The sequence below is a fragment of the Rana temporaria genome, unplaced genomic scaffold (assembly GCF_905171775.1).
Source record: "Rana temporaria unplaced genomic scaffold, aRanTem1.1, whole genome shotgun sequence".
Classification (NCBI taxonomy): Eukaryota; Metazoa; Chordata; class Amphibia; order Anura; family Ranidae; genus Rana; species Rana temporaria.
The window spans coordinates 842-26527 of NW_024404746.1; the positions used below are offsets into that span (position 1 = coordinate 842).

General features: G+C 57.8%; 3 protein-coding genes across 5 annotated transcripts; 1 reads left to right on the forward strand and 2 right to left on the reverse strand.

The window, feature by feature from the left end:
* Positions 1 to 2929: 2929 nt before the first annotated feature.
* Positions 2930 to 4753, forward strand: LOC120923275 (collagen alpha-1(I) chain-like; the record flags this gene model as incomplete). Its single annotated transcript, XM_040334947.1, has 1 exon — positions 2930 to 4753. A coding segment is annotated over one exon (1824 nt), but the record flags the coding sequence as incomplete, so codon positions are not given.
* Positions 4754 to 8892: 4139 nt separating this feature from the next.
* Positions 8893 to 11230, reverse strand: LOC120923276 (early nodulin-75-like). The gene is made up of 3 exons (XM_040334948.1): positions 11170 to 11230; positions 11065 to 11112; positions 8893 to 10527 (listed from the first exon to the last, which is right to left on the reverse strand). The coding sequence occupies exons 1-3, from the start codon at positions 11228 to 11230 to the stop codon at positions 9260 to 9262; spliced, it is 1377 nt and encodes a 458-aa protein (XP_040190882.1). The 3' UTR covers positions 8893 to 9259.
* Positions 11231 to 11514: 284 nt separating this feature from the next.
* TMEM37 (transmembrane protein 37) lies at positions 11515 to 25017 on the reverse strand. Of its 3 annotated transcripts, XR_005745822.1 has the most exons (3): positions 17567 to 17703; positions 11676 to 12260; positions 11515 to 11579 (listed from the first exon to the last, which is right to left on the reverse strand). XR_005745822.1 is itself a non-coding variant. In XM_040334950.1 (2 exons), the coding sequence occupies exon 2, from the start codon at positions 12246 to 12248 to the stop codon at positions 11730 to 11732; it is 519 nt and encodes a 172-aa protein (XP_040190884.1). In that variant the 5' UTR covers positions 12249 to 12260; positions 24760 to 25017; the 3' UTR covers positions 11515 to 11729. The 3 variants fall into 3 exon arrangements, 2 of the variants coding, with proteins under 2 accessions (XP_040190884.1, XP_040190883.1); XM_040334950.1 differs by lacking the exon at positions 17567 to 17703 and adding an exon at positions 24760 to 25017 and having other exon boundaries at positions 11515 to 12260; XM_040334949.1 differs by having other exon boundaries at positions 11515 to 12260.
* Between the last annotated feature and the right edge of the window lie 669 nt (positions 25018 to 25686).

Genomic DNA, 25686 nt, shown 5'->3' on the forward strand with positions numbered 1-25686 from the left:
CGCCGCTATCTGGTGGCCCCCCCAGCCAGCACTCCGCTACCAAACCAACCAAATCTACCGGATCACCGGATCACCACGGATGTCAGATCACACATCAGCCCCATCTTCATTCTCCTTCATTCCCAAGATTTCCCCACCAACCCCTGCGGATTCCCAACCTTCTCCCCCGGAAATACGGGACAGCAAAAGGTGAACTGAATATTCAACATGAGGAGGAGGATGAGAGGAGCCGTCAAACCAAAATCGGGGGGGGGGGGGGCCCTAATATAAAGTGATGTCAGCAGTGAAGGTACAAAAATGTTACATTGTGATCTGTAAGAACTGGAGCCCGAAAACTGATGTGAGATCCTCCAGGCCAACAACCAATGAGAGATCCTCCAGGCCAACAACCAATGAGAGATCCTCCAGACCAACAACCAATGACAGATCCTCCAGGCCAACAACCAATGAGAGATCCTCCAGGCCAACAACCAATGTGAGATCCTCCAGGCCAACAACCAATGTGAGATCCTCCAGACCAACAACCAATGACAGATCCTCCAGGCCAACAACCAATGTGAGATCCTCCAGGCCAACAACCAATGAGAGATCCTCCAGGCCAACAACCAATGAGAGATCCTCCAGGCCAACAACCAATGAGAGATCCTCCAGACCAACAACCAATGAAAGATCCTCCAGACCAACAACCAATGAAAGATCCTCCAGGCCAACAACCAATGAGAGATCCTCCAGAACAACAACCAATGAGAGATCCTCCAGACCAACAACCAATGAAAATCCTCCAGACCAACAACCAATGAAAGATCCTCCAGACCAACACCCAATGAAAGATCCTCCAGACCAACAACCAATGAGAGATCCTCCAGACCAACAACCAATGAGAGATCCTCCAGACCAACAACCAATGAGAGATCCTCCAGGCCAACAACCAATGAGAGATCCTCCAGACCAACACCCAATGAGAGATCCTCCAGACCAACACCCAATGAAAGATCCTCCAGACCAACAACCAATGAGAGATCCTTCAGACCAACAACCAATGAGAGATCCTCCAGACCAACAACCAATGAGAGATCCTCCAGACCAACACCCAATGAAAGATCCTCCAGACTAACAACCAATGAAAGATCCTCCAGGCCAACACCCAATGAGAGATCCTCCAGGCCAACAACCAATGAGAGATCCTCCAGACCGACAACCAATGTGATATACGGGGGCCCAACTACTAATGAGATCTTCTACAGACTGGCAACCAAATTGACATTTTAGGGACCAGCCACTGATCACCAATGTGAGATCCTCCAGACTACCGACCAGCAAGAGATCTTCCAGGCCAACAACCAATGTGAGATCCTCCAGACCGACAACCAATGTGAGATCCTCCAGACCAACAACCAATGTGAGATCCTTCAGGCCAACAACCAAAGAAAGATCCTCCAGACCGACAACCGATGTGAGATCCTCCAGACTACCGACCAGCGAGAGATCTTCCAGGCCAACAACCAATGTGAGATCCTCCAGACCAACAACCAATGTGAGATCCTCCAGACCAACAACCAATGTGAGATCCTTCAGGCCGACAACCAATGTGAGATCCTCCAGACCGACAACCGATGTGAGATCCTCCAGACTACCGACCAGCGAGAGATCTTCCAGGCCAACAACCAATGTGAGATCCTCCAGGCCAACAACCAATGAGAGATCCTCCAGACCAACAACCAATGAGAGATCCTCCAGACCGACAACCGATGTGAGATCCTCCAGACCGACAACCAATGAGAGATCCTCCAGACCAACAACCAATGAGAGATCCTCCAGGCCAACAACCAATGAGAGATCCTCCAGACCAACAACCAATGAGAGATCCTCCAGACCAACAACCAATGTGATATACGGGGGCCCAACTACTGATGAGATCTCCTACAGACTGGCAACCAAATTGACATTTTAGGGACCAGCCACTGATCACCGATGTGAGATCCTCCAGACTACCGACCAGCGAGAGATCTTCCAGGCCAACAACCAATGTGAGATCCTCCAGACCGACAAGCGATGTGAGATCCTCCAGTCCGACAACCGATGTGAGATCCTCCAGAACAACAACCAATGAGAGATCCTCCAGACCAACAACCAATGAGAGATCCTCCAGAACAACAACCAATGAGAGATCCTCCAGACCAACAACCAATGTGAGATCCTCCAGGCCAACAACCAATGAGAGATCCTCCAGAACAACAACCAATGAGAGATCCTCCAGACCAACAACCAATGTGAGATCCTCCAGGCCAACAACCAATGAGAGATCCTCCAGGCCAACAACCAATGAGAGATCCTCCAGGCCAACAACCAATGAGAGATCCTCCAGAACAACAACCAATGTGAGATCCTCCAGGCCAACAACCAATGAGAGATCCTCCAGACCAACAACCAATGAGAGATCCTCCAGGCCAACAACCAATGAGAGATCCTCCAGACCAACAACCAATGAGAGATCCTCCAGACCAACAACCAATGAGAGATCCTCCAGGCCAACAACCAATGAGAGATCCTCCAGAACAACAACCAATGTGAGATCCTCCAGGCCAACAACCAATGAGAGATCCTCCAGACCAACAACCAATGAGAGATCCTCCAGAACAACAACCAATGAGAGATCCTCCAGAACAACAACCAATGTGAGATCCCCCAGACCAACAACCAATGAGAGATCCTCCAGGCCAACAACCAATGAGAGATCCTCCAGGCCAACAACCGATGTGAGATCCTCCAGACCGACAACCAATGTGAGATCCTCCAGACCAACAACCAATGTGAGATCCTCCAGACCAACAACCAATGAGAGATCCTCCAGGTGGGGTGGGTGAGGGGTAAAATAAGACGGGGAGTTCTTGTGATCCGGGGCGGTGGAGTGCGAAGGGTTAACGTCTAATCTTCTAATCTGCTTGTGAGAGTCGGCAAGTCTGAACTCGCCAGATCCCGGGGTAGCGCCATTCTCACCTCCAACCGGGAGATTCCCTTCCACCTCACCGGGCCCCACAGAGCAGAGAGAGTCCCGGGGCCCCACAAATCCACAGAGCAGAGAGGAGTCCCGGGGGCCGGAGGGCCCCACAAATCCACAGAGCAGAGAGGAGTCCCGGGGCCCCACAGAGCAGAGAGGAGTCCCGGGGGCCCCACAGAGCAGAGAGGAGTCCCGGGGGCCGGAGGGCCCCACAGAGCAGAGAGGAGTCCCGGGGGCCCCACAAATCCACAGAGCAGAGAGGAGTCCCGGGGGCCGGAGGGCCCCACAAATCCACAGAGCAGAGAGGAGTCCCGGGGCCCCACAGAGCCACAGAGCAGAGAGGAGTCCCGGGGGCCCCACAGAGGAGAGAGGAGTCCCGGGGGCCCCACAAAGCCACAGAGCAGAGAGGAGTCCCGGGGGCCCCACAGAGGAGAGAGGAGTCCCGGGGGCCGGAGGGCCCCACAAATCCACAGAGCAGAGAGGAGTCCCGGGGCCCCACAGAGCAGAGAGGAGTCCCGGGGCCCCACAGAGCAGAGAGGAGTCCCGGGGCCCCACAGAGCCACAGAGCAGAGAGGAGTCCCGGGGGCCCCACAGAGCAGAGAGGAGTCCCGGGGCCCCACAGAGCCACAGAGCAGAGAGGAGTCCCGGGGGCCGGAGGGCCCCACAAATCCACAGAGCAGAGAGGAGTCCCGGGGCCCCACAGAGCCACAGAGCAGAGAGGAGTCCCGGGGGCCCCACAGAGGAGAGAGGAGTCCCGGGGGCCCCACAAAGCCACAGAGCAGAGAGGAGTCCCGGGGGCCCCACAGAGGAGAGAGGAGTCCCGGGGGCCGGAGGGCCCCACAAATCCACAGAGCAGAGAGGAGTCCCGGGGCCCCACAGAGCAGAGAGGAGTCCCGGGGCCCCACAGAGCAGAGAGGAGTCCCGGGGCCCCACAGAGCCACAGAGCAGAGAGGAGTCCCGGGGGCCCCACAGAGCAGAGAGGAGTCCCGGGGCCCCACAGAGCCACAGAGCAGAGAGGAGTCCCGGGGCCCCACAGAGCCACAGAGCAGAGAGGAGTCCCGGGGGCCCCACAGAGCAGAGAGGAGTCCCGGGGCCCCACAGAGCCACAGAGCAGAGAGGAGTCCCGGGGGCCGGAGGGCCCCACAGAGCAGAGAGGAGTCCCGGGGGCCCCACAAATCCACAGAGCAGAGAGGAGTCCCGGGGCCCCACAGAGCCACAGAGCAGAGAGGAGTCCCGGGGGCCCCACAGAGGAGAGAGGAGTCCCGGGGGCCCCACAAAGCCACAGAGCAGAGAGGAGTCCCGGGGGCCCCACAGAGCAGAGAGGAGTCCTGGGGCCCCACAGAGCAGAGAGGAGTCCTGGGGCCCCACAGAGCAGAGAGGAGTCCCGGGGGCCGGAGGGTAAATTCCAATCGGCACGTAGGTGGCATCGATGAGTCGATCCAATTGTATCAATTCTTCCTGATTGGTTGTCTGTGGATTGTAATACACCCCAACAGACTGAGCTCCGCCCCCAGCGTCAGGATGATGGACAGCAGCTCAGTGACGGGGGGAGGCTGGGGTGGGGTGGGGGGTTGGGTTGGTGACCTTCGCCCTCTCCATCTGCCCCTACCTGGCAATCACTGCAGCGGATGGGGGCGGGGTCACTTCTGGACACTCCCTGTCACATATTATTGGATGTTTATAAAAGGCGTAACCCCCGAGGAGACGATCTGTTACAATGTATCACACGCAGAACACCAGGGGGCGTGTTTATAAATAACGCACAGAGCTATTCATCCAGTGACATCGCCTGTACCTTCGTTCTGTGCGAATGTCGAATGTTACCGGGCCTGTGTATCTCCAGGGCGAATGTTCTTCATAGATAAGAATGGAGTGAATCGGGAAAATACCAGATTATGGCCACTAGATGGAGCCGATAATCATCGGAAATGAATGCTGTGATCGTCGGCTCCATCTAGTGGCCGCGTTGTGGTATTTTCCTCATTCAGTCTCTATTATAAGAATAACATTCGCCCCGCAGGTATAGAAGCCTAATAACGTTCGATTCTCCCGTCATTGGCACAGAATGAACGAAGGCGCACATGTGAAGAGCGAATGTTTTCTATAGTCACCCCGGGGAGGCGGAGCTGTCAGATTACAACGCATCGAACGCTCAGAGCCGGAACCCCGAGGAGGATCGAATGTTACAAAACAAATGACGTCTGGACAGGGAAGCAAATGATTGGAGAACATCCAACTGTCTCCGCCCACAAACAGCGCCCAGCAACTCCTCAGATCACTACTCCGGGTGCCCCTCCCCCCTAAGATAACAGCCAATCCCCAGCCATGCTGCTCAGTGGTGGTTTCTGGAACAGGAAGTGATGGGAATCCGCCCAATGAGCACACAGGAAGCCGGAGAATCTTCCTCTAGAGGGAACCAATCAGACGCCTCGATATACGGACAATGATGGCGGATGTTTCTATTCGTTGTTCATGTGAATGTCGCCATCTTGTGGATGTTCAATAAACTGAATTGTGTTACAGTGACTGCGCTTTACTATTCCACCTCTCAGGGCAGAGCAATTGGTTTTATCTCAGCAGTGTGACGGGTCACTAGAGGGAGAATCACCCCAACCCCTTATTGTATGAACATAGGCCCCTCCCTCAGCATGTGATCCATATCTATAGGCCCCTCCCTCTTCATGTGATCCAGATTATAGGCCCCTCCTTCTTCATGTGATCCAGATTTTAGGCCCCTCCCTCATCATGTGATCCAGATTATAGGCCCCTCCCTCGTCATGTGATCCAGATTATAGGCCCCTCCCTCAGCATGTGATCCAGATTATAGGCCCCTCCCTCAGCATGTGATCCAGATTATAGGCCCCTCCCTCTTCATGTGATCCAGATTATAGGCCCCTCCCACAGCATGTGATCCAGATTATAGGCCCCTCCCTCTTCATGTGATCCAGATTATAGGCCCCTCCCTCTTCATGTGATCCAGATTATAGGCCCCTCCCTCTTCATGTGATCCAGATTATAGGCCCCTCCCTCTTCATGTGATCCAGATTATAGGCCCCTCCCACAGCATGTGATCCAGATTATAGGCCCCTCCCTCTTCATGTGATCCAGATTATAGGCCCCTCCCTCAGCATGTGATCCAGATTATAGGCCCCTCCCTCTTCATGTGATCCAGATTATAGGCCCCTCCCACAGCATGTGATCCAGATTATAGGCCCCTCTTTCTTCACGTGATCCAGATTAAAAGCCCCCTCCCTCTTCATGTGATCCAGATTATAGGCCCCTCCCTCTTCATGTGATTCAGATGTATAGGCTCCTCCCTCATGTGATCAAGATGTAGATGCCCCTCCCTCTTCATGTGATTCAGATATATAGGCCCCTCCCTCTTCATGTGATTCAGATGTATAGGCCCCTCCCTCAGCATGTGATCCAGATTATAGGCCCCTCCCTCCTCATGTGATCTAGCCATATATAGTACATGTGGCCCTGGGATGGGCGGGGTTCCCATTATGATGGACAGGAAGAGTCACAATTATTATGTAGCGATTATTTATAGAGAAATGAGAAGACGTCCGGAACATTCCATGGAAGACCACCCCCCAACCATCCATCCATCCCCCCCCAACCATCCAACTCCCCCCCCCCAACCATCCATCCATCCCCCCCCAACCAACTCCCCCCATCCATCCATCCAACTCCCCTCCCCCCATCCATCCATCCAACTCCCCTCCCCCCATCCATCCCCCCCAACCAACTCCCCCCATCCATCCATCCCCCCCCAACCATCCAACTCCCCCCCCCAACCATCCCAACTCCCCCCATCCATCCATCCAACTCCCCTCCCCCCATCCATCCATCCAACTCCCCTCCCCCCATCCATCCCCCCCAACCAACTCCCCCCATCCATCCATCCCCCCCCAACCAACTCCCCCCATCCATCCAACTCCCCTCCATCCATCCATCCCCCCCCCAACCAACTCCCCCCATCCATCCACCCCCCCCCCCCCAACCATCCAACCAACCCCCCCAACCATCCAACCCCCCCACCCAACCAACTCCCCTCCCCCCAACCATCCATCCAACCCCCCCCTCCAATCCAACCAACTCCCCCCCCCCCCCAACCATCCAACTCCCCTCCCCCCAACCATCCATCCAACTCCATCCATCCAACTGCACCCCAACCATCCATCTCCCCCCCTCCCCCCACCATCCATCCAATTCCCCAGCACCCAGAAATCGCATAGAGAGGTGAATGTCGCTTTCCCCGAATGTTCACCAGTGGAGAACCAATCACTGACATCGATCACACGGATCTGCAGGGAATGTTTGCTGAATGTCAGATTCCCTCCAATCCCTGAGGGAGCCCTTCATAAAACATGAATTCCGGTCTCATCGGCTCCATCTAGTGGCCAGAAATATCTCAGTGAGAAAATCTCAGTCTGGCCACTGGGTGGAGCCGATGATTCCGGAATTCGTCTCTCAGAACGAAGGTTTTCTTCAGCTTCTGACGTTCGTCCAACGAATGTTCTATAACCAGACCCCTCAGTGGGAGAACTTTATTCTCATATATATATATATGGCACCGACATACAAGGGGGCGCTGTACAGAGAGGGCCATGAGATCATGTATTTACATCGCCCCGCCCTCTGCGCTCCCGCTATGAACTCTCTCTATATAACATCAGGGGGTGTCACCACGACTCCGGCGCTGCGCCAGATCTCAGGGATGGTGATTGGAGGAGCAGCGCCTGCACATCCCAGCAGCTCTCCAATCACTGAATGAGGGATCTGCATTGTGTGTTCCCTCCGCCCATACAAGGCGGACCTTTCCACAGACTCCGCCTCTTATCATACCGAGTTTTATATTCTTTTGTCTTTGAAGTCCAACAAATAAAAGAAAAAATTCAAACCCTCCCCTCCCCCCACACCGGCTTCTGTCCTGGAGATGCTGACAGAGGTGACTGCAGAGCAGCTAAGGGGAGGGGCTTTACTGATCACATGATCCGCCTCCAGAAATAATAAGAAAAGCTGATCCCCCCCGACAGACCAATCAGATGAGGGCAGCCTGAGAGCGTCACATGAAACTTCTGCGAGGATTCCCATTCAAACTCTGAATAGAAAAGCAGCGAGCCAATCAGAGAAGCCGAGACATCCGGGAGTTGTGTGCACAGAGAGAGGACTCTGCCCGAGGCTGCAGGGAAAACTGTACAACTTTCTGAAAAGAATCACAGCAATTCAGAGCGCTGACACCCCTGATCACCGGCACCCCTGATCCCAGGTCACTGACTGACCAACACCCCTGATCCCAGTTCACCGACACCCCTGATCCCAGGTCACCGACACCCCTGATCCCAGGTCACCCCGACACCCCTGATCCCAGGTCACCCCGACACCCCTGATCCCAGGTCACCCCGACACCCCTGATCCCAGGTCACCGACACCCCTGATCCCAGGTCACCGACACCCCTGATCCCAGGTCCCAACACCCCTGATCCCAGGTCACCCCGACACCCCTGACCCCAGGTCACCCCGACACCCCTGATCCCAGGTCACCGACACCCCTGATCCCAGGTCACCCCGACACCCCTGATCCCAGGTCACCCCGACACCCCTGATCCCAGGTCACCGACACCCCTGATCCCAGGTCACCCCGACACCCCTGATCCCAGGTCACCGACACCCCTGATCCCAGGTCACCCCGACACCCCAAATCCCAGGTCACCGACACCCCTGATCCCAGGTCACTGACTGACCAACACCCCTGATCCCAGGTCACCGACACCCCTGAACCCCGGTCACCGACACACTAACAGTGGGGGGGGAGGGGGGGTGATGGGTCCAGTTCTGTGCTCAGTGCCGGGATGATCGAACGTTTGCAGTGATGGAGTCACACCAGATTTGAATGAATTTTGTGAGATTTATTTCAATTCATCGGAACTGAGAGGATTTTGAGGGTCTCAGTAGTCATTATCCTGTGAAAATGCTCTTTGCCTGGCTGTCGGTGGCCTCCGTACTGAACAGGTCGCTGTAATCAGCCCTCAGATTAGAAAGTGAAAAGTGCATGTTTGTTCTGGGCCAGGGACAATACTGAATCCAGAGGATCATCATGACAGCCAGGCAGCCAGCATTTTCAGAAGGAGGTCAGTGATCGCCGTCATCACACATAGCAATCCAAACAGATCGACTTTTGTCCTTCAGCGTCTTAAAGGGTTTCCAGCTGGAGATCCACCAACCAGGAATCTGTGCGGTCCCAGAAAAGTGCAGTCATAGAGCCAGGCACGGCGCATTCCTCGGAGTGTCAGAATGGAACAACTTCAGGAATAAATAAGGAATTACTTCCGGTCCAGAGATGTCCGTCCTCTGCTGGGCGCAGAGCCTCGTGGGCGGAGCAGAGTGGATTGGAAGGAGTGGTGTGGGCGGAGCAGAGTGGATTGGAAGGAGTAGTGTGGGCGGAGCAGAGTGGATTGGAAGGAGTGGTGTGGGCGGAGCAGAGTGGATTGGGAGGAGTGGTGTGGGCGGAGCAGAGTGGTGTGGGCAGAGCAGAGTGGATTGGGAGGAGTAGTGTGGGCAGAGTGGATTGGGAGGAGTGGTGTGGGTGGAGCAGAGTGGATTGGGAGGAGTGGTGTGGGTGGAGCAGAGTGGATAGGGAGGAGTGGTGTGGGCGGAGCAGAGTGGATAGGGAGGAGTGGTGTGGGTGGAGCAGAGTGGATAGGGAGGAGTGGTGTGGGTGGAGCAGAGTGGATTGGGAGTGGTGTGGGCGGAGCAGAGTGGTGTGGGCAGAGCAGGGTGGATTGGGAGGAGCGGTGTGGGCGGAGCAGAGTGGATTGGGAGGAGCGGTGTGGGCGGAGCAGAGTGGATTGGGAGGAGTGGTGTGGGTGGAGCAGAGTGGATAGGGAGGAGTGGTGTGGGCGGAGCAGAGTGGATAGGGAGGAGTGGTGTGGGTGGAGCAGAGTGGATAGGGAGGAGTGGTGTGGGCGGAGCAGAGTGGATTGGGAGGAGTAGTGTGGGTGGAGCAGAGTGGATTGGGAGGAGTAGTGTGGGTGGAGCAGAGTGAATAGGGAGGAGTAGTGTGGGCGGAGCAGAGTGAATAGGGAGGAGTAGTGTGGGCGGAGCAGAGTGAATAGGGAGGAGTAGTGTGGGCGGAGCAGAGTGAATAGGGAGGAGTAGTGTGGGCGGAGCAAAGTGGATTGGGGAGGAGTAGTGTGGACGGAGCAAAGTGGATTGGGAAGAGTAGTGTGGGCGGAGCAAAGTGGATTGGGGAGGAGTAGTGTGGACGGAGCAAAGTGGATTGGGAAGAGTAGTGTGGGCGGAGCAGAGTAGATTGGGAGGAGTAGTGTGGGTGGAGCAGAGTGGATTGGGAGGAGTAGTGTGGGCGGAGCAGAGTGGATTGGGAGGAGTAGTGTGGGCGGAGCAGAGTGGATTGGGAGGAGTAGTGTGGGCGGAGCAGAGTGGATTGGGAGGAGTAGTGTGGGCGGAGCAGAGTGGATTGGGAGGAGTAGTGTGGGCGGAGCAGAGTGGATTGGGAGGAGTGGTGTGGGCGGAGCAGAGTGAATAGGGAGGAGTAGTGTGGGCGGAGCAGAGTGGATTGGGAGGAGTGGTGTGGGCGGAGCAGAGTGGATTGGGAGGAGTAGTGTGGGCGGAGCAGAGTGGATTGGGAGGAGTGGTGTGGGCGGAGCAGAGTGAATAGGGAGGAGTGGTGTGGGCGGAGCAGAGTGGATTGGGAGGAGTGGTGTGGGCGGAGCAGAGTGGATTGGGAGGAGTGGTGTGGGCGGAGCAGAGTGGATTGGGAGGAGTGGTGTGGGCGGAGCAGAGTGGATTGGGAGGAGTAGTGTGGGTGGAGCACAGTAGATTGGGAGGAGTAGTGTGGGCGGAGCAGAGTGGATTGGGAGGAGTAGTGTGGGCGGAGCAGAGTGGATTGGGAGGAGTGGTGTGGGCGGAGCAGAGTGGATTGGGAGGAGTGGTGTGGGCGGAGCAGAGTGGATTGGGAGGAGTGGTGTGGGCGGAGCAGAGTGGATTGGGAGGAGTGGTGTGGGCGGAGCAGAGTGGATTGGGAGGAGTGGTGTGGGCGGAGCAGAGTGGATTGGGAGGAGTGGTGTGGGCGGAGCAGAACGGGCGTCCTCCAAGGGGACAAAATCACGTTTCAGTCCATTGTGCGTCGTGTTCATTCCGTCTGCTTCTCAGTGCATAGGAGGAATGTCCTGTCCCTCCCCCAGTGGTTGTGGGGGCCCCGGTCATCCTTTATCTGCAGAGTTCCTCTGGGCCCCAGAGGAGAAGTCACTTATAATAGTTATCTGTTCTGCTGGGGCTGGGCCCCAGAGGAGGAGGAGTCACCTCTTATCTAGAGAGCTCCGCTGGGCCCCAGAGGAGGAGACACTTGTTAAAATGATCAGTTCTGCTGGGGGCCGGGCCCCAGAGGAGGAGGAGGAGTCACCTATTATAATTATCAGTTCTGCTGGGGCTGGGCCCTAGAGGAGGAGTGACTTATTTTCTGCAGAGCTCCACTGGGCCCCAGAGGAGGCGACACTTGTTAAAATGATCAGTTCTGCTGGGGCTGGGCCCCAGAGTAGGAGGAGTCACCTCTTATCTGGAGAGCTCCTCAGGGCCCCAGAGGAGGAGACACTTGTTAAAATGATCAGTTCTGCTGGGGCTGGGCCCCAGAGTAGGAGGAGTCACCTCTTATCTGGAGAGCTCCTCAGGGCCCCAGAGGAGGAGGGGCCTTTATCCCGGACAGAAGTCATGCTGTCAAGCGATTCAAGTAAAGTCCACTGATGGCGTTGAGGAAGAAGAGGAAGACGGCCAGGAACTGGGCCCAGAAGGTCAGTGTGAAGGCTCCATAGATGGCGACGTCCCTCAGCAGGAAGACGTAGGTCACGGTCCCCACGGAGGACAGGAGGAACGCGGCCAGCAGCATGGCGCAGCCCATGGCCCACCTCTTGCGGCAATGGCCATCATCACACAGCTGGGACACCATCATCAGCTCCATCCCGAAGATGGCCAGGACCACCGCCAGGCAGGTGGAGGTGCGCACCACCACCATCACTTTGCCGAGTCTGACCGCCTCCTCGGAGCACGGAGGGTCCTGGTCGGCCCTGCAGGTGTCCCACACCCCGAAGAGGGGCCGCTCGGGGGCCGAGAGCCAATTGCCATCGCAGATGGAGATGGAGGAGAGGACGATGGCCGTTCCCGCGCTCAGCGTGATCAGAACTCGCAGGAACGTCTCGAAGAACTTCTGGGATCCGACCCGAGGACTCATCTTCTTCTGCAGCTGTAAGGACAGAAATGGGGCGGAGTTTAGAGATCGGCGAGGCCTTCCCAGAGACAATCGATCATTTTATTCCCAAATAATCCACCAATTCCCACCAGACAAAGTCTGCAATTTTATGGACAGTTTGTAGATTTCGGCAGTTCCACAAACGGTTCATAAATGTCAGTTAGGGAGAGAAACTGTCCGCAAACAATATGGCCGCGGGTCGGGTTCCAAAGCCGGTTGGGCTCAGCCGTGGTTGGACGGGGGAGTGGGGCGGGCACACAGTGACGTCATGGCGCCTTTAATTAATTAGAAAGGAAGACTGGAGGAGGAGCCACCGACATCAAGACGGGTCATGGGAGGAGTCGGACTATCCCACTGGACGAGGGTCAAACCAGGACCACCAAGTGTGAGGGAGGGAGGGGGGGGGGACCCTGCAGACCCTGATGTATGGAGGGGGGGGGACCCTGCACACTACAATTTATTGGGGGGGGGACCCTGATTTATGGAGGGGGGGACCCTGCACACTACAATATATTGGGGGGGACCCAGCAGACCCTGATTTATGGAGGGGGGGACCCTGCAGACCCTGATTTATGGAGGGGGGGGACCCTGTAGACCCTGATTTATGGAGGGGGGGACCCTGCACACTACAATATATTGGGGGGGGGGACCCTGCAGACCCTGATTTATGGAGGGGGGGGGACCCTGCAGACCCTGATTTATGGGGGGCGGGGACCCTGCACACTACAATATATTGGGGGGGGGGGGACCCTGCAGACCCTGATTTATGGAGGGGGGGGCACCCTGCAGACCCTGATGTATGGAGGGGGAGACCCTGATTTATGGAGGGGGGGGGAGACCCTGATTTATGGAGGGGGCGGACCCTGCAGACCCTGATGTATGGAGGGGGGGGACCCTGCACACTACAATATATTGGGGGGGGGGCCCTGATGTATGGAGGGGGGACCCTGCAGACCCTGATGTATGGAGGGGGGGGGGACCCTGCAGACCCTGATGTATGGAGGGGGGGGACCCTGCAGACCCTGATGTATGGAGGGGGGGACCCTGCAGACCCTAATGTATGGAGGGGGGACCCTGCAGACCCTAATGTATGGAGGGGGGGACCCTGCAGACCCTGATTTATGGAGGGGGGGGGACCCTGCAGACCCTGATTTATGGAGGGGGGGGGGACCCTGCAGACCCTGATGTATGGAGGGGGGGACCCTGCAGACCCTAATGTATGGAGGGGGGGACCCTGCAGACCCTAATGTATGGAGGGGGGGGGGACCCTGCAGACCCTGATTTATGGAGGGGGGGGGACCCTGCAGACCCTGATGTATGGAGGGGGGGGACCCTGCAGACCCTGATGTATGGAGGGGGGGGGGACCCTGCAGACCCTGATTTATGGAGGGGGGGGGACCCTGCAGACCCTGATGTATGGAGGGGGGGGGGGACCCTGCAGACCCTGATGTATGGAGGGGGGGGGACCCTGCAGACCCTGATGTATGGAGGGGGGGACCCTGCAGACCCTAATGTATGGAGGGGGGACCCTGCAGACCCTAATGTATGGAGGGGGGGGGGACCCTGCAGACCCTGATTTATGGAGGGGGGGGGGACCCTGCAGACCCCGATGTATGGAGGGGGGGGAACCTGTGTACTCTTTATTGGTGTCTTTGTTTAGGAGATTTCTTCTCATTTAGCACACAGTGTACACAGCGCAGGGCTCAGGAGTATAGAATGTACGTTTGGTGCAGGAGACGGGAGGATGTCATGTACAGCACAGAGTACACAGCACAGGACTGTACCATTGTCAGGGGAGGGGAGGATGTTTTTGGCTTTGGATGGTTTTCTAGTAAATAATTTCCCTGTTCCGGGAATTGGGGTGATAATTGGCGGAGGTGACCCGTGTCACGTCTCCCCCCCTCCCCCATATCTGTGACTTTTACCCTCACTGACATTATTGGGTTATAAACGTCTCCTCTTGGCCTCCGATTGGCCCTATAAAGGTGGGACGGTCCTTCCTCGGCCTGTAAACTGACAATCATTAATCTGCTGCAAGGTCACCCCGGCTGTACGGCGGGCGGCTCGTAGCATCAGAGGGTCAGAGCCCCTCCCACCCTCTCTGTATGTCCCGGGGTCACCAGAGCAGGAATAGAGGGGAAATCTTACAATGGGGACACTAAGAGAGAACTTCCCTCACTTCCTGTTGTGTCTTTGGGACAGGAAGTGAGAAATCTCCCCCAATGGGAGAAAGTCAACAAGAAGAGAGGGGGGCCCTCCCTTCACTACAATGACCCCTCTCACCCCGGGGACCCCCTCCCTTCACTACAGTGACCCCTGTCACCCCGGGGACCCCCTCCCTTCACTACAGTGACCCCGGGGACCCCCTCCCTTCACTACAGTGACCCCTGTCACCCCGGGGACCCCCTCCCTTCACTACAGTGACCCCGGGAACCCCCTCCCTTCACTACAATGACGCCCGTCACCCCGGGGACCCCCCTCCCTTCACTACAGTGACCTCCGTCACCCCGGGGACCCCCCTGCCTTCACTACAATGACCCCCGTCACCCCGGGAACCCCCTCCCTTCACTACAGACACCCCGTCACCCCGGGGACCCCCTCCCTTCACTACAATGACCCCCGTCACCCCGGGAACCCCCTCCCTTCACTACAGTGACCCCTCTCACCCCGGGACCCCCTCCCTTCACTACAGACACCCCGTCACCCCGGGGACCCCCTCCCTTCACTACAATGACCCTGTCACCCCGGAAACCTCCCTCCCTTCACTACAGTGACCCCCGTCACCCCGGGGGCCCTCCCTTCACTACAATGACCCTTCTCACCCCGGGGACCCCCTCCCTTCACTACAATGACCCTTCTCACCCCGGGGACCCCCTCCCTTCACTACAGTGACCCCCGTCACCCCGGGGACCCCCTCCCTTCACTACAATGACCCCTCTCACCCCGGGGACCCCCTCCCTTCACTACAATGACCCCGTCACCCCCTCCCTTCACTACAGTGACCCCCATCACCCCGGGGCAAATAAACTGTAAAAACGTCAAATCTGAACGGATGGCCGCCATTGTGCTCTCCCGGCGGGGAGGGGAGACACAGTGATTACTGCTGGTGGCTATAATTCCTCATATAATGCGACAGGCAAAAAAACAAAACAAAAGCTGAAATACATTTTTAAAAGAAAGGGGATAAATTAAATGATGCGCACCCCCAATTCCTTATCCTGACACCCTCCCCCCCCCCACCCTGGAGGACCAGCACCGGGGCCCCCGAGCAGTCACTGTGTGTCACTTGTTTTTCTAAAACTTGGCTGCAGTTGCTGCAATCGTTCCCTAGAGGCGCCCCGACTTATCGATCGTCACTTTGTGTTTTTGTCAAAACAACTTGCGTAATAAAAGAGAAAAACAACCATTGGGGAAAGTCCCGGAGGGACCGAGAGACAGAGGGACAGAGAAAGGGACAGAGGGACAGAGAGAGGGACCGAGAGACAGAGGGACAGAGAAAGGGACAGAGGGACAGACAGAGGGACCGAGAGACAGAGGGACCGAGAGACAGACAGAGGGACAGAGAGACAGACAGAGGGACCGAGGGACGAAGGGACACAAGGACAGAGGGACCGAGGGACGAAGGGACACAAGGACAGAGGGACCGAGGGACGAAGGGACACAAGGACAGAGGGACCGACAGAGGGACGAAGGGACACAAGGACAGAGGGACCGACAGAGGGACGAAGGGACACGCGGCCAGAGGGACAGAGGGACAGGAAGGGACGCACGGCCAGGGGGACAGGAAGGGACGCACGGGCAGGGGGACAGGAAGGGACGCACGGGCAGGGGGACAGGAAGGGACGCACGGCCAGAGGGACAGGAAGGGACAGGAAGGGACGCACGGCCAGGGGGACAGGAAGGGACGCACGGCCAGGGGGACAGGAAGGGACGCACGGCCAGGGGGACAGGAAGGGACGCACGGGCAGGGGGACAGGAAGGGACGCACGGGCAGGGGGACAGGAAGGGACGCACGGGCAGGGGGACAGGAAGGGACGCACGGGCAGGGGGACAGGAAGGGACGCACGGCCAGAGGGACAGAGGGACAGGAAGGGACGCACGGGCAGGGGGACAGGAAGGGACACACGGGCAGGGGGACAGGAAGGGACGCACGGGCAGGGGGACAGGAAGGGACGCACGGGCAGGGGGACAGGAAGGGACGCACGGCCAGAGGGACAGGAAGGGACGCACGGCCAGAGGGACAGGAAGGGACGCACGGCCAGAGGGACAGGAAGGGACACACGGCCAGAGGGACAGAGTGAAAACATGACAAAGTGAAAGTGGACAGACATGGGGACAAAGAGGATCCCTGACGATGCAAAAGGGGGGGGGCGGATTTAGTAAAACTGGAGCGCTCAGAATTCGGTGCATAGGAGCCAATCAGCTTGTTTAATCTTTCACAAGACAAAAAAACAAAACAAAACAAACCTGGAAGCCGATTGGTTTCTATGCAGAACCAAAATATCAAATAAAAAAAATACCCAAAAGTATCGGAGGGACGGATACAAAGTAACAGAAAGATTGATGGACAAAAGACAACAACAGAGAAACAAAGTAACAAAAAGGACGGAGAGGAGCGAAGAGAAAGTAACAGAAGAGGGGGGAGGGGGAGGGGCTGAGGCTCCAAAACGCGTAAACATTTGAGAAGTCACGCGTTTATAAAAAATGTTCGTCATCAAAAAACAAACAAAAAGTAAAACAAAACAAAAACGATCAGTGTGACGGGAGCCTGAGAGATCGATAAGCAATGTGATAATATAATAATGACAGGAAGATGGACGGGGAGGGATGGAGAGGACCCCCAGGGACAAAGGGGGACACAGGGACCCCGGGGGATAGAGGGACACAGGGACCCCGGGGGATAGAGGGACACAGGGACTCTGGGGGATGGAAGGACACAGGACCCCCAGGGACAGAGGGGACACAGGGACTCTGGGGAAGGGGACACAGGGACTCTGGGGGAGGGGGGGACACAAACAATAATTGTTTAAAAAAAGAAAAATCATAAACAATGAATAAAAAAGTAAATAAAGGATGTTTTGTGGGACGTGATTGGATGATGGAAGTCAGCAGAGCTTCCCCTCATTTACTAACCTGAGAGGACAGACAGAGGGGCCTCATAGAGCGGAACCCGGACTACAAGGTAACACTGGGGGCCCCTCTCTGGAGTCTCACTTCTCTTGCTGAGATCAGCAAAAAGTTTTGTGAACTTTGTGGAAAGTTTTCTGGACAGATGCCCCCCCATCCCCTCCCCCACTCACCTGCACCCCTATGGCGGTCATCCTGCAGCAGTGGCCCCCGGGGTGTCAGCTCTGGGCAGGTGACAATCACATTCTGGGCTGGATCTACATTGTGGCTGAATCAGCAGTTCTGTCCAGGAAGAGACAGGAGGGGGAGGGGGAAGAGGAGGGGGAGGAGAGTCTAATAATAATGATATGATTGCAGCTGAGGGAAGGTCAGGGGTCACACCGGGTGACATGATTGGGGTGTCGGAGGAATAAAGGGGGACCAGAGCACGTCCGGAAAACTAACATGCACTTCATTATTTCACTTCTCATGACTGCAATGTAAGAGTCATATATAGAGGCGGAGCTGATCACCTGACCGTACATACAGCCCCCCCCCTATATAACCCCCCCATATAATCCCCCCCATTCACATACAATCCCCCCCATACACATACAGCCCCCCCAATACACATACACCCCCCCCAATACACATACAACCCCCCCCCCATACAACCCCCCCCATACACATACAACCCCCCCATACACATACAATCCCCCCCCCATACACATACAATCCCCCCCCCATACACATACAACCCCCCCATACACATACAATCCCCCCCCCATACACATACAACCCCCCCATACACATACAACCCCCCCCCCATACACATACAAACCCCCCCCCATACACATACAGCCCCCCCATATAATCCCCCCCCATACACATACAGCCCCCCCCCATACAATCCCCCCCCATACACATACAACCCCCCCCCCATACACATACAACCCCCCCCATACACATACAGCCCCCCCCATACACATACACCCCCCCCCCATATAATCCCCCCCCCATACACATACAGCCCCCCCCCATATAATCCCCCCTCCCCATGCAATCCCCCCCCATATAATCCCCCCTCCCCATGCAATCCCCCCCCATACACATACAGCCCCCCCCTATACAACCCCCCCCCCCCAATACACATACAGCCCCCCCCCATATAATCCCCCCCACCATACACATACAAACCCCCCCATATAATCCCCCCCCACCATACACATACAATCCCCCCCCCCCACATACACATACAATCACTTCCTCTGAGCCCAGTAGGACGCATAAATCTCCTGTGTATGTGTATGGGGGGGGGGGGGATTGTATGTGTATGGGGGGGGATTGTATGTGTATGGGGGGGGTTGTATGTGTATGGGGGGGATTATATGGGGGGATTGTATGTGTATGGGGGGGGATTGTATGTGTATGGGGGGGGGGTTGTAAATCTACGGAAGCGCCACCTAGCGGCCAGCGTAAATATGCAGCCTAAGACACTTACACCTGTCGGATCTTAGGGAGATCTATGCGTAACCTGATTCTATGAATCAGCCGCATAGACACGACCGAGCGCACTCAGAGATACGACCGAGCGCACTCAGAGACACGACCGAGCGCACTCAGAAATACGACCGAGCGCACTCAGAGACACGACCGAGCGCACTCAGAGATACGACCGAGCGCACTCAGAGATACGACCGAGCGCACTCAGAGACACGACCGAGCGCACTCAGAAATACGACCGAGCGCACTCAGAGACACGACCGAGCGCACTCAGAGATACGACCGGGCGCACTCAGAGATACGACCGGGCGCACTCAGAGATACGACCGGGCGCACTCAGAGATACGACCGGGCGCACTCAGAGATACGACCGGGCGCACTCAGAGATACGACCGGGCGCACTCAGAGATACGACCGAGCGCACTCAGAGATACGACCGAGCGCACTCAGAGATACGACCGAGCGCACTCAGAGATACGACCGAGCGCACTCAGAGATACGACCGAGCGCACTCAGAGATACGACCGAGCGCACTCAGAGATACGACCGAGCGCACTCAGAGACACGACCGAGCGCACTCAGAGACACGACCGAGCGCACTCAGAGACACGACCGAGCGCACTCAGAGACACGACCGAGCGCACTCAGAGACACGACCGAGCGCACTCAGAGATACGACCGAGCGCACTCAGAGATACGACCGAGCGCACTCAGAGACACGACCGAGCGCACTCAGAGATACGACCGAGCGCACTCAGAGACACGACCGAGCGCACTCAGAGATACGACCGAGCGCACTCAGAGATACGACCGAGCGCACTCAGAGATACGACCGAGCGCACTCAGAGACACGACCGAGCGCACTCAGAGATACGACCGAGCGCACTCAGAGACACGACCGAGCGCACTCAGAGATACGACCGAGCGCACTCAGAGATACGACCGAGCGCACTCAGAGATACGACCGAGCGCACTCAGAGACACGACCGAGCGCACTCAGAGATACGACCGAGCGCACTCAGAGACACGACCGAGCGCACTCAGAGACACGACCGAGCGCACTCAGAGATACGACGGTGTAACTAGTCTCTGAATCCGGGTCACTGAGTTTGAACTTTAATATTTCTTGCACAGAGTATTTTCCTTCCTACGGCACTGGTGTCGGCGTGCGTCTCAAATCCCAGCTTTGAAAACATTGGCCCGGATTCAGGTAGATTTGCCCCTTAGTTACGGAGGCGCAGGGCAGCGTTTTTGCCCTGGGCCCCTGCAAATTTCCTGCGCTACCAGCGATTCACGGAGCAGTAGCTCCGTAAATTGCGTGTGCGAAGTGTAAACTTGCCCGGCGTAAGCGCGCGCAATGTAAATGATCCCGTAGGGGGCGGGAATCATTTAAATTAGGCGCGTTCCCGCGCCGAGCGTAGAGCGCATGCTCCGTCGGGAAACTTTCCCGACGTGCATTGCGGCAAATGACGTCGCAAGGACGTCATTTGCTTCAAAGTGAACGTGAATGGCGTCCAGCGCCATTCACGAATCACTTACGCAAACTACATAAATTTTAAATTTCGCGACGCGGGAACGACGGGTATACTTTAGCATTGGGTGCCCCTGCTAATAGCAGGGGCAGCCTTACGCAAAAACCGCCGTACGGAAACGACGTAAATTGCGTACGCAGGGCTCGCGCAACGTTGTGAATCAGCGTTAGTATGCAATTTGCATACTATACACTGACCACAACGGGAACGCCACCTAGCGGCCATCGCAAGAATGCAGCCTAAGATATGCGGGCATAAGAGCCTTATGCCGCGCATATCTTAGGCTGCAGTCGGCGTAACGAGATTCCTGAATCAGGAGAAGTCGTTACGCCGGGGGCAAGTAAGCAATTGCGCTGCGTAACTATGGTTACGCAGACGCAATTGCTCTCTGAATCTGGGACAGTGTCATTTTAGGCGGGGGGAGTATGTAGCGCCCCCTTACTTTCAGTATGGGCACTACACTAAAGTTAGTGGGGGATGGGAGAGTTATTTTGCTCCCATTCACTAATTGTTTGTTCCAGAAATGTCCGCTGGGTCAGTCTGTGGTCCGGTGGGTGCAATATCATCCCTGGCCAGCAGTTGGCGCCAGAGGGGGGTTCTGGCAGAGCAAGTCCTCCCCAGCAGCCAATTAGAGAAGTTTCTCCTCGCAGGGCGTGCTGGGGAGGGTTATATCTGTGACAGGTGTCATGTGTTCTAAAATCTTCGCGGGGCCCCCGGTTCCAGGTGCGGCATCCATGGACCCCGCCGGCGCGGCCCACCTGGCCAAAACCGCAGGCTACGAAAACCCTCATCCGGAGGTACAAGGGGACCCCAGTGACTTGCTGGGTTCCCGGTCCCACTGAAAGGACCCCAGGCTGGGTGCCGTGTGATCGGGGGGTCGGTGTGAGGAGGACCCGGAGGCGGGTCGTCCAACAGGGCCTGAACCAACAAATCGGGGGTCCGGTGACCAGAGTACTGACAGGTATGTTTGCTGCCCTCTGGTGACCAATGCAGGAATCTACTGGGAGGATTCGCTCCGTCTATCTATCTAGCTCAGTTATTGTAATTGGCCCGGGAGACAGGCCTGTGATAGGGGCCCGGGAGACAGGCCTGTGATAGGGGCCAGGGAGACAGGCCTGTGATAGGGGCCCGGGAGACAGGCCTGTGATAGGGGTCCGGGAGACAGGCCTGTGATAGGGGTCCGGGAGACAGGCCTGTGATAGGGGCCCGGGAGACAGGCCTGTGATAGAGGCCCGGGAGACAGGCCTGTGATAGGGGCCCGGGAGACAGGCCTGTGATAGGGGCCCGGGAGACAGGCCTGTGATAGGGGCCAGGGAGACAGGCCTGTGATAGGGGCCCAGGAGACAGGCCTGTGATAGGGGCCCGGGAGACAGGCCTGTGATAGAGGCCCGGGAGACAGGCCTGTGATAGGGGCCCGGGAGACAGGCCTGTGATAGAGGCCCGGGAGACAGGTCTGTGATAGGGGCCCGGGAGACAGGCCTGTGATAGGGGCCAGGGAGACAGGCCTGTGATAGGGGTCCGGGAGACAGGCCTGTGATAGGGGCCCGGGAGACAGGCCTGTGATAGGGGTCCGGGAGACAGGTCTGTGATAGGGGCCCGGGAGACAGGCCTGTGATAGAGGCCCGGGAGACAGGCCTGTGATAGGGGCCCGGGAGACAGGTCTGTGATAGGGGTCCGGGAGACAGGTCTGTGATAGGGGTCCGGGAGACAGGCCTGTGATAGGGGTCCGGGAGACAGGCCTGTGATAGGGGCCCGGGAGACAGGCCTGTGATAGGGGTCCGGGAGACAGGCCTGTGATAGGGGCCCGGGAGACAGGCCTGTGATAGGGGCCCGGGAGACAGGCCTGTGATAGGGGCCCGGGAGACAGGCCTGTGATAGGGGCCCGGGAGACAGGCCTGTGATAGGGGCCCGGGAGACAGGTCTGTGATAGGGGTCCGGGAGACAGGTCTGTGATAGAGGCCCGGGAGACAGGCCTGTGATAGGGGCCCGGGAGACAGGCCTGTGATAGGGGTCCGGGAGACAGGCCTGTGATAGGGGCCCGGGAGACAGGCCTGTGATAGGGGCCCGGGAGACAGGTCTGTGATAGGGGCCCGGGAGACAGGTCTGTGATAGGGGCCCGGGAGACAGGCCTGTGATAGGGGCCCGGGAGACAGGCCTGTGATAGGGGCCCGGGAGACAGGCCTGTGATAGGGGTCCGGGAGACAGGTCTGTGATAGGGGTCCGGGAGACAGGTCTGTGATAGGGGCCCGGGAGACAGGCCTGTGATAGGGGTCCGCATCCTCCCAGAAATCCTAAGTGACATCTCGGCTGCCAGGCTTGTACAGAGGGGTCTGTCCGGGGGGCACATTACCCACTCAGATGGAGGGGCGACGAGTTACAAATTGGTACTACATAGTTGCCAACATTTGAAAAAATTTTCCAGGGACACTTTGCAGCACAGCTATTAAGCTCCCGAACCAAGTCGCGAACATGCCGCCGCGCTCGCGACCAATGGCTCCGCATCTTAAAGGGGACATACCTGGACGCCCATGTGCGCAGCCGTGCCATTCTGTCGCCGTACATAGTCTTGTGGCGGTTGGCACAGCATTGCCTGTGCCCAATACAGCCTGGCCTGCCTGTGCCCAATACAGCCTCACCTGTGCAGAGGAAGAGGCAAGCCGGCCGGATAAGCAGAGAGCGAGATTGCCCGCTGTAATAGCTTTCATTTGAATTTCCCGCCTTCCCGGGGCTCATCGTCACATAGCCCCACCTCTTAGCCCAACGCCTTTGATGACATCACATGTCCGACACTGGACCGGCGTTCTGTCGATCAAAGGTGCCGGACCAAGAGGTGGAGCTATGTGACATGAGCCCCGGGAACACTGGAAGTTCTAATGAAAGCTATTACAGCGGGCAATTCCACTCTCTGCTGACAGCTGGCCTCTTCCTCTCCTCTCTCTTCCCCTGGCTGGGAGACCATGCCGGCGATGCTCTTATCCTCACTGGGCGGCCCAGGGGCGGACTGACAACTCATGGGGCCCCCGGGCAATAGAAGACCATGGGGCCCCCGGGCAATAGAAGACCATGGGGCACACAGTAGGGCACATCAGGGAGTACACAGCACATCACAGGGCATGGGGCAGAGCACTGGGATCCTCCAGACACAGCACAGTGTCTCTCAGGGCAGCCGTGGGGGGACACGGTGGGTGGAGGACACTGTGGGGGGGTGTAAGGCACAGGGGGACACTGTGGGGGGTGTAAGGCACAGGGGGACACTGTGGGGGGTGTAAGGCACAGGGGGACACTGTGGGGGGGGTGGAGGACACAGGGGGACACTGTGGGGGGTGTAAGGCACAAGGGGACACGGTGGGTGGAGGAGGACATAGGGGGATACTGTGTGGGGGGGTGCGAGGCACAGGGGGATACTGTGTGGGGGGTGTAAGGCACAGGGGGTCGGTGTGGGGGGTGCGAGGCACAGGGGGACAGTGTGGGGGGTGCGAGGCACAGGGGGACAGTGTGGGGGGTGCGAGGCACAGGGGGACGGTGTGGGGGGTGCGAGGCACAGGGGGACGGTGTGGGGGTGTAAGGCACAGGGGGACGGTGTGGGGGGTGTAAGGCACAGGGGGACGGTGTGGGGGGTGTAAGGCACAGGGGGACGGTGTGGGGGGTGTAAGGCACAGGGGGACGGTGTGGGGGGTGTAAGGCACAGGGGGGCGGTGTGGGGGGTGTAAGGCACAGGGGGGCGGTGTGGGGGGTGTAAGGCACAGGGGGACGGTGTGGGGGGTGTAAGGCACAGGGGGACGGTGTGGGGGGTGTAAGGCACAGGGGGACGGTGTGGGGGGTGTAAGGCACAGGGGGACGGTGTGGGGGTGTAAGGCACAGGGGGACGGTGTGGGGGGTGTAAGGCACAGGGGGACGGTGTGGGGGGTGTAAGGCACAGGGGGACGGTGTGGGGGTGTAAGGCACAGGGGGACGGTGTGGGGGTGTAAGGCACAGGGGGACGGTGTGGGGGGGTGCGAGGCACAGGGGGACGGTGTGGGGGGTGCGAGGCACAGGGGGACGGTGTGGGGGGTGCGAGGCACAGGGGGACGGTGTGGGGGGTGCGAGGCACAGGGGGGCGGTGTGGGGGGTGCGAGGCACAGGGGGGCGGTGTGGGGGTGTAAGGCACAGGGGGGCGGTGTGGGGGTGTAAGGCACAGGGGGGCGGTGTGGGGGTGTAAGGCACAGGGGGATAGTGTGGGGGTGTAAGGCACAGGGGGACGGTGTGGGGGTGAGAGAGAGATAGGGGGTGAGTGAAATTGACCCCCTAGCCTGGCCTGCGGTCCTTCCTGTCCCAGCCCCTGTCTGTAGTGGGTAGGTGTGTGATGCACCTACCTCCCGCCCATCCTCGTCCCCTGGGCACTCGGCCAGACCATCTTTCTTCTTGATGACAGGCTGTCACAGCTGGGACTGGGAGCCGACGTGGAGGTGGTGTACAGGCTCTGGGAGGTCCCGGGAATGCCGCGCTTACTGCTGCTCAGCCTCAGGTCAGGGTGGCGATTCTCCCACTCCCTCTCGTTGCTGTTTCTTCAAGCCAGCCTCACACTTGACTCGGAGCTCAGCTGTGTTGGACCCCAGCCTCCCAGGAGCAGTAGCGCGGAAGAGGAAGTAAAATCCTTCATGTGCCTGGCTTTCAACGCTGATTGGGGGTTGCAGCCGTGACGTCACTGGTTGCTACACGCCAAGCGGCACAGGCGTTAGCAACCAGGGCAGGGGAAGACTAGCCAGCAGCGCAGCTCCACCGACCTCGTCCCACCAGCGCGGCTCGGGACTGCAGTCAGATTTTCGGGGGGAACCTTCAGGGGCGGACTGAGCTGACCGCCCCCCCCCACCGGGCCCCTGATCCTCACTCAGCGCCGCGGACGGATCGCGGACAGCTGCGGCGGCCAATGTTGTTTCGGTCTGCGTTCCTTCCCCACTAGCCGGGACAAGTCCCGGCAGGCTAAATTGGCCGGGACTAGGTCCTATTTGACGGGACTGTCCCTTTAAAAACGGGACAGTTGGCAAGTATGGTACTATACAGAGCAGCGCTGACTGCGCTATCTAATATCCAGGCCTGATACTGCAAAGTTCTCTCCTCTCTTCATCAACTTTGACCTTCCCACTGATGTTGATGTTGGGCCTGGAAAATAAAGCATCGAGAAACCTTTATTCACTGTCTGGACCTTCGCTCACTGCTCTGCTCTCACTATTACACCCCTAGACAACGCCGGGGTAACAGGCCGGTCCCTTCGGGGGTGAGCGCTACACCAGTATTGAGGG

What these genes read in the sequence shown, in the direction of transcription:
- TMEM37 (XM_040334949.1), bottom strand. Translation starts at nt 17,587, where the DNA reads ATGACCGCCATAGGGGTGCAG. An exon ending in TGACCGCCATAGGGGTGCAG is followed by an intron (nt 12,261 to 17,566) that starts GTGAGTGGGGGA and finishes CTGTCCTTACAG; the next exon opens with CTGCAGAAGAAGATGAGTCC.
- LOC120923276 (XM_040334948.1), bottom strand. Translation starts at nt 11,230, where the DNA reads ATGACCGGGGCCCCCACAACCACTGGGGGAGGGACAGGACATTCCTCC. An exon ending in TTCCTCCTATGCACTGAGAA is followed by an intron (nt 11,113 to 11,169) that starts GCAGACGGAATG and finishes GTCCCCTTGGAG; the next exon opens with GACGCCCGTTCTGCTCCGCC. An exon ending in TCCTCCCAATCCACTCTGCT is followed by an intron (nt 10,528 to 11,064) that starts CCGCCCACACCA and finishes GCTCCGCCCACA; the next exon opens with CCACTCCTCCCAATCCACTC.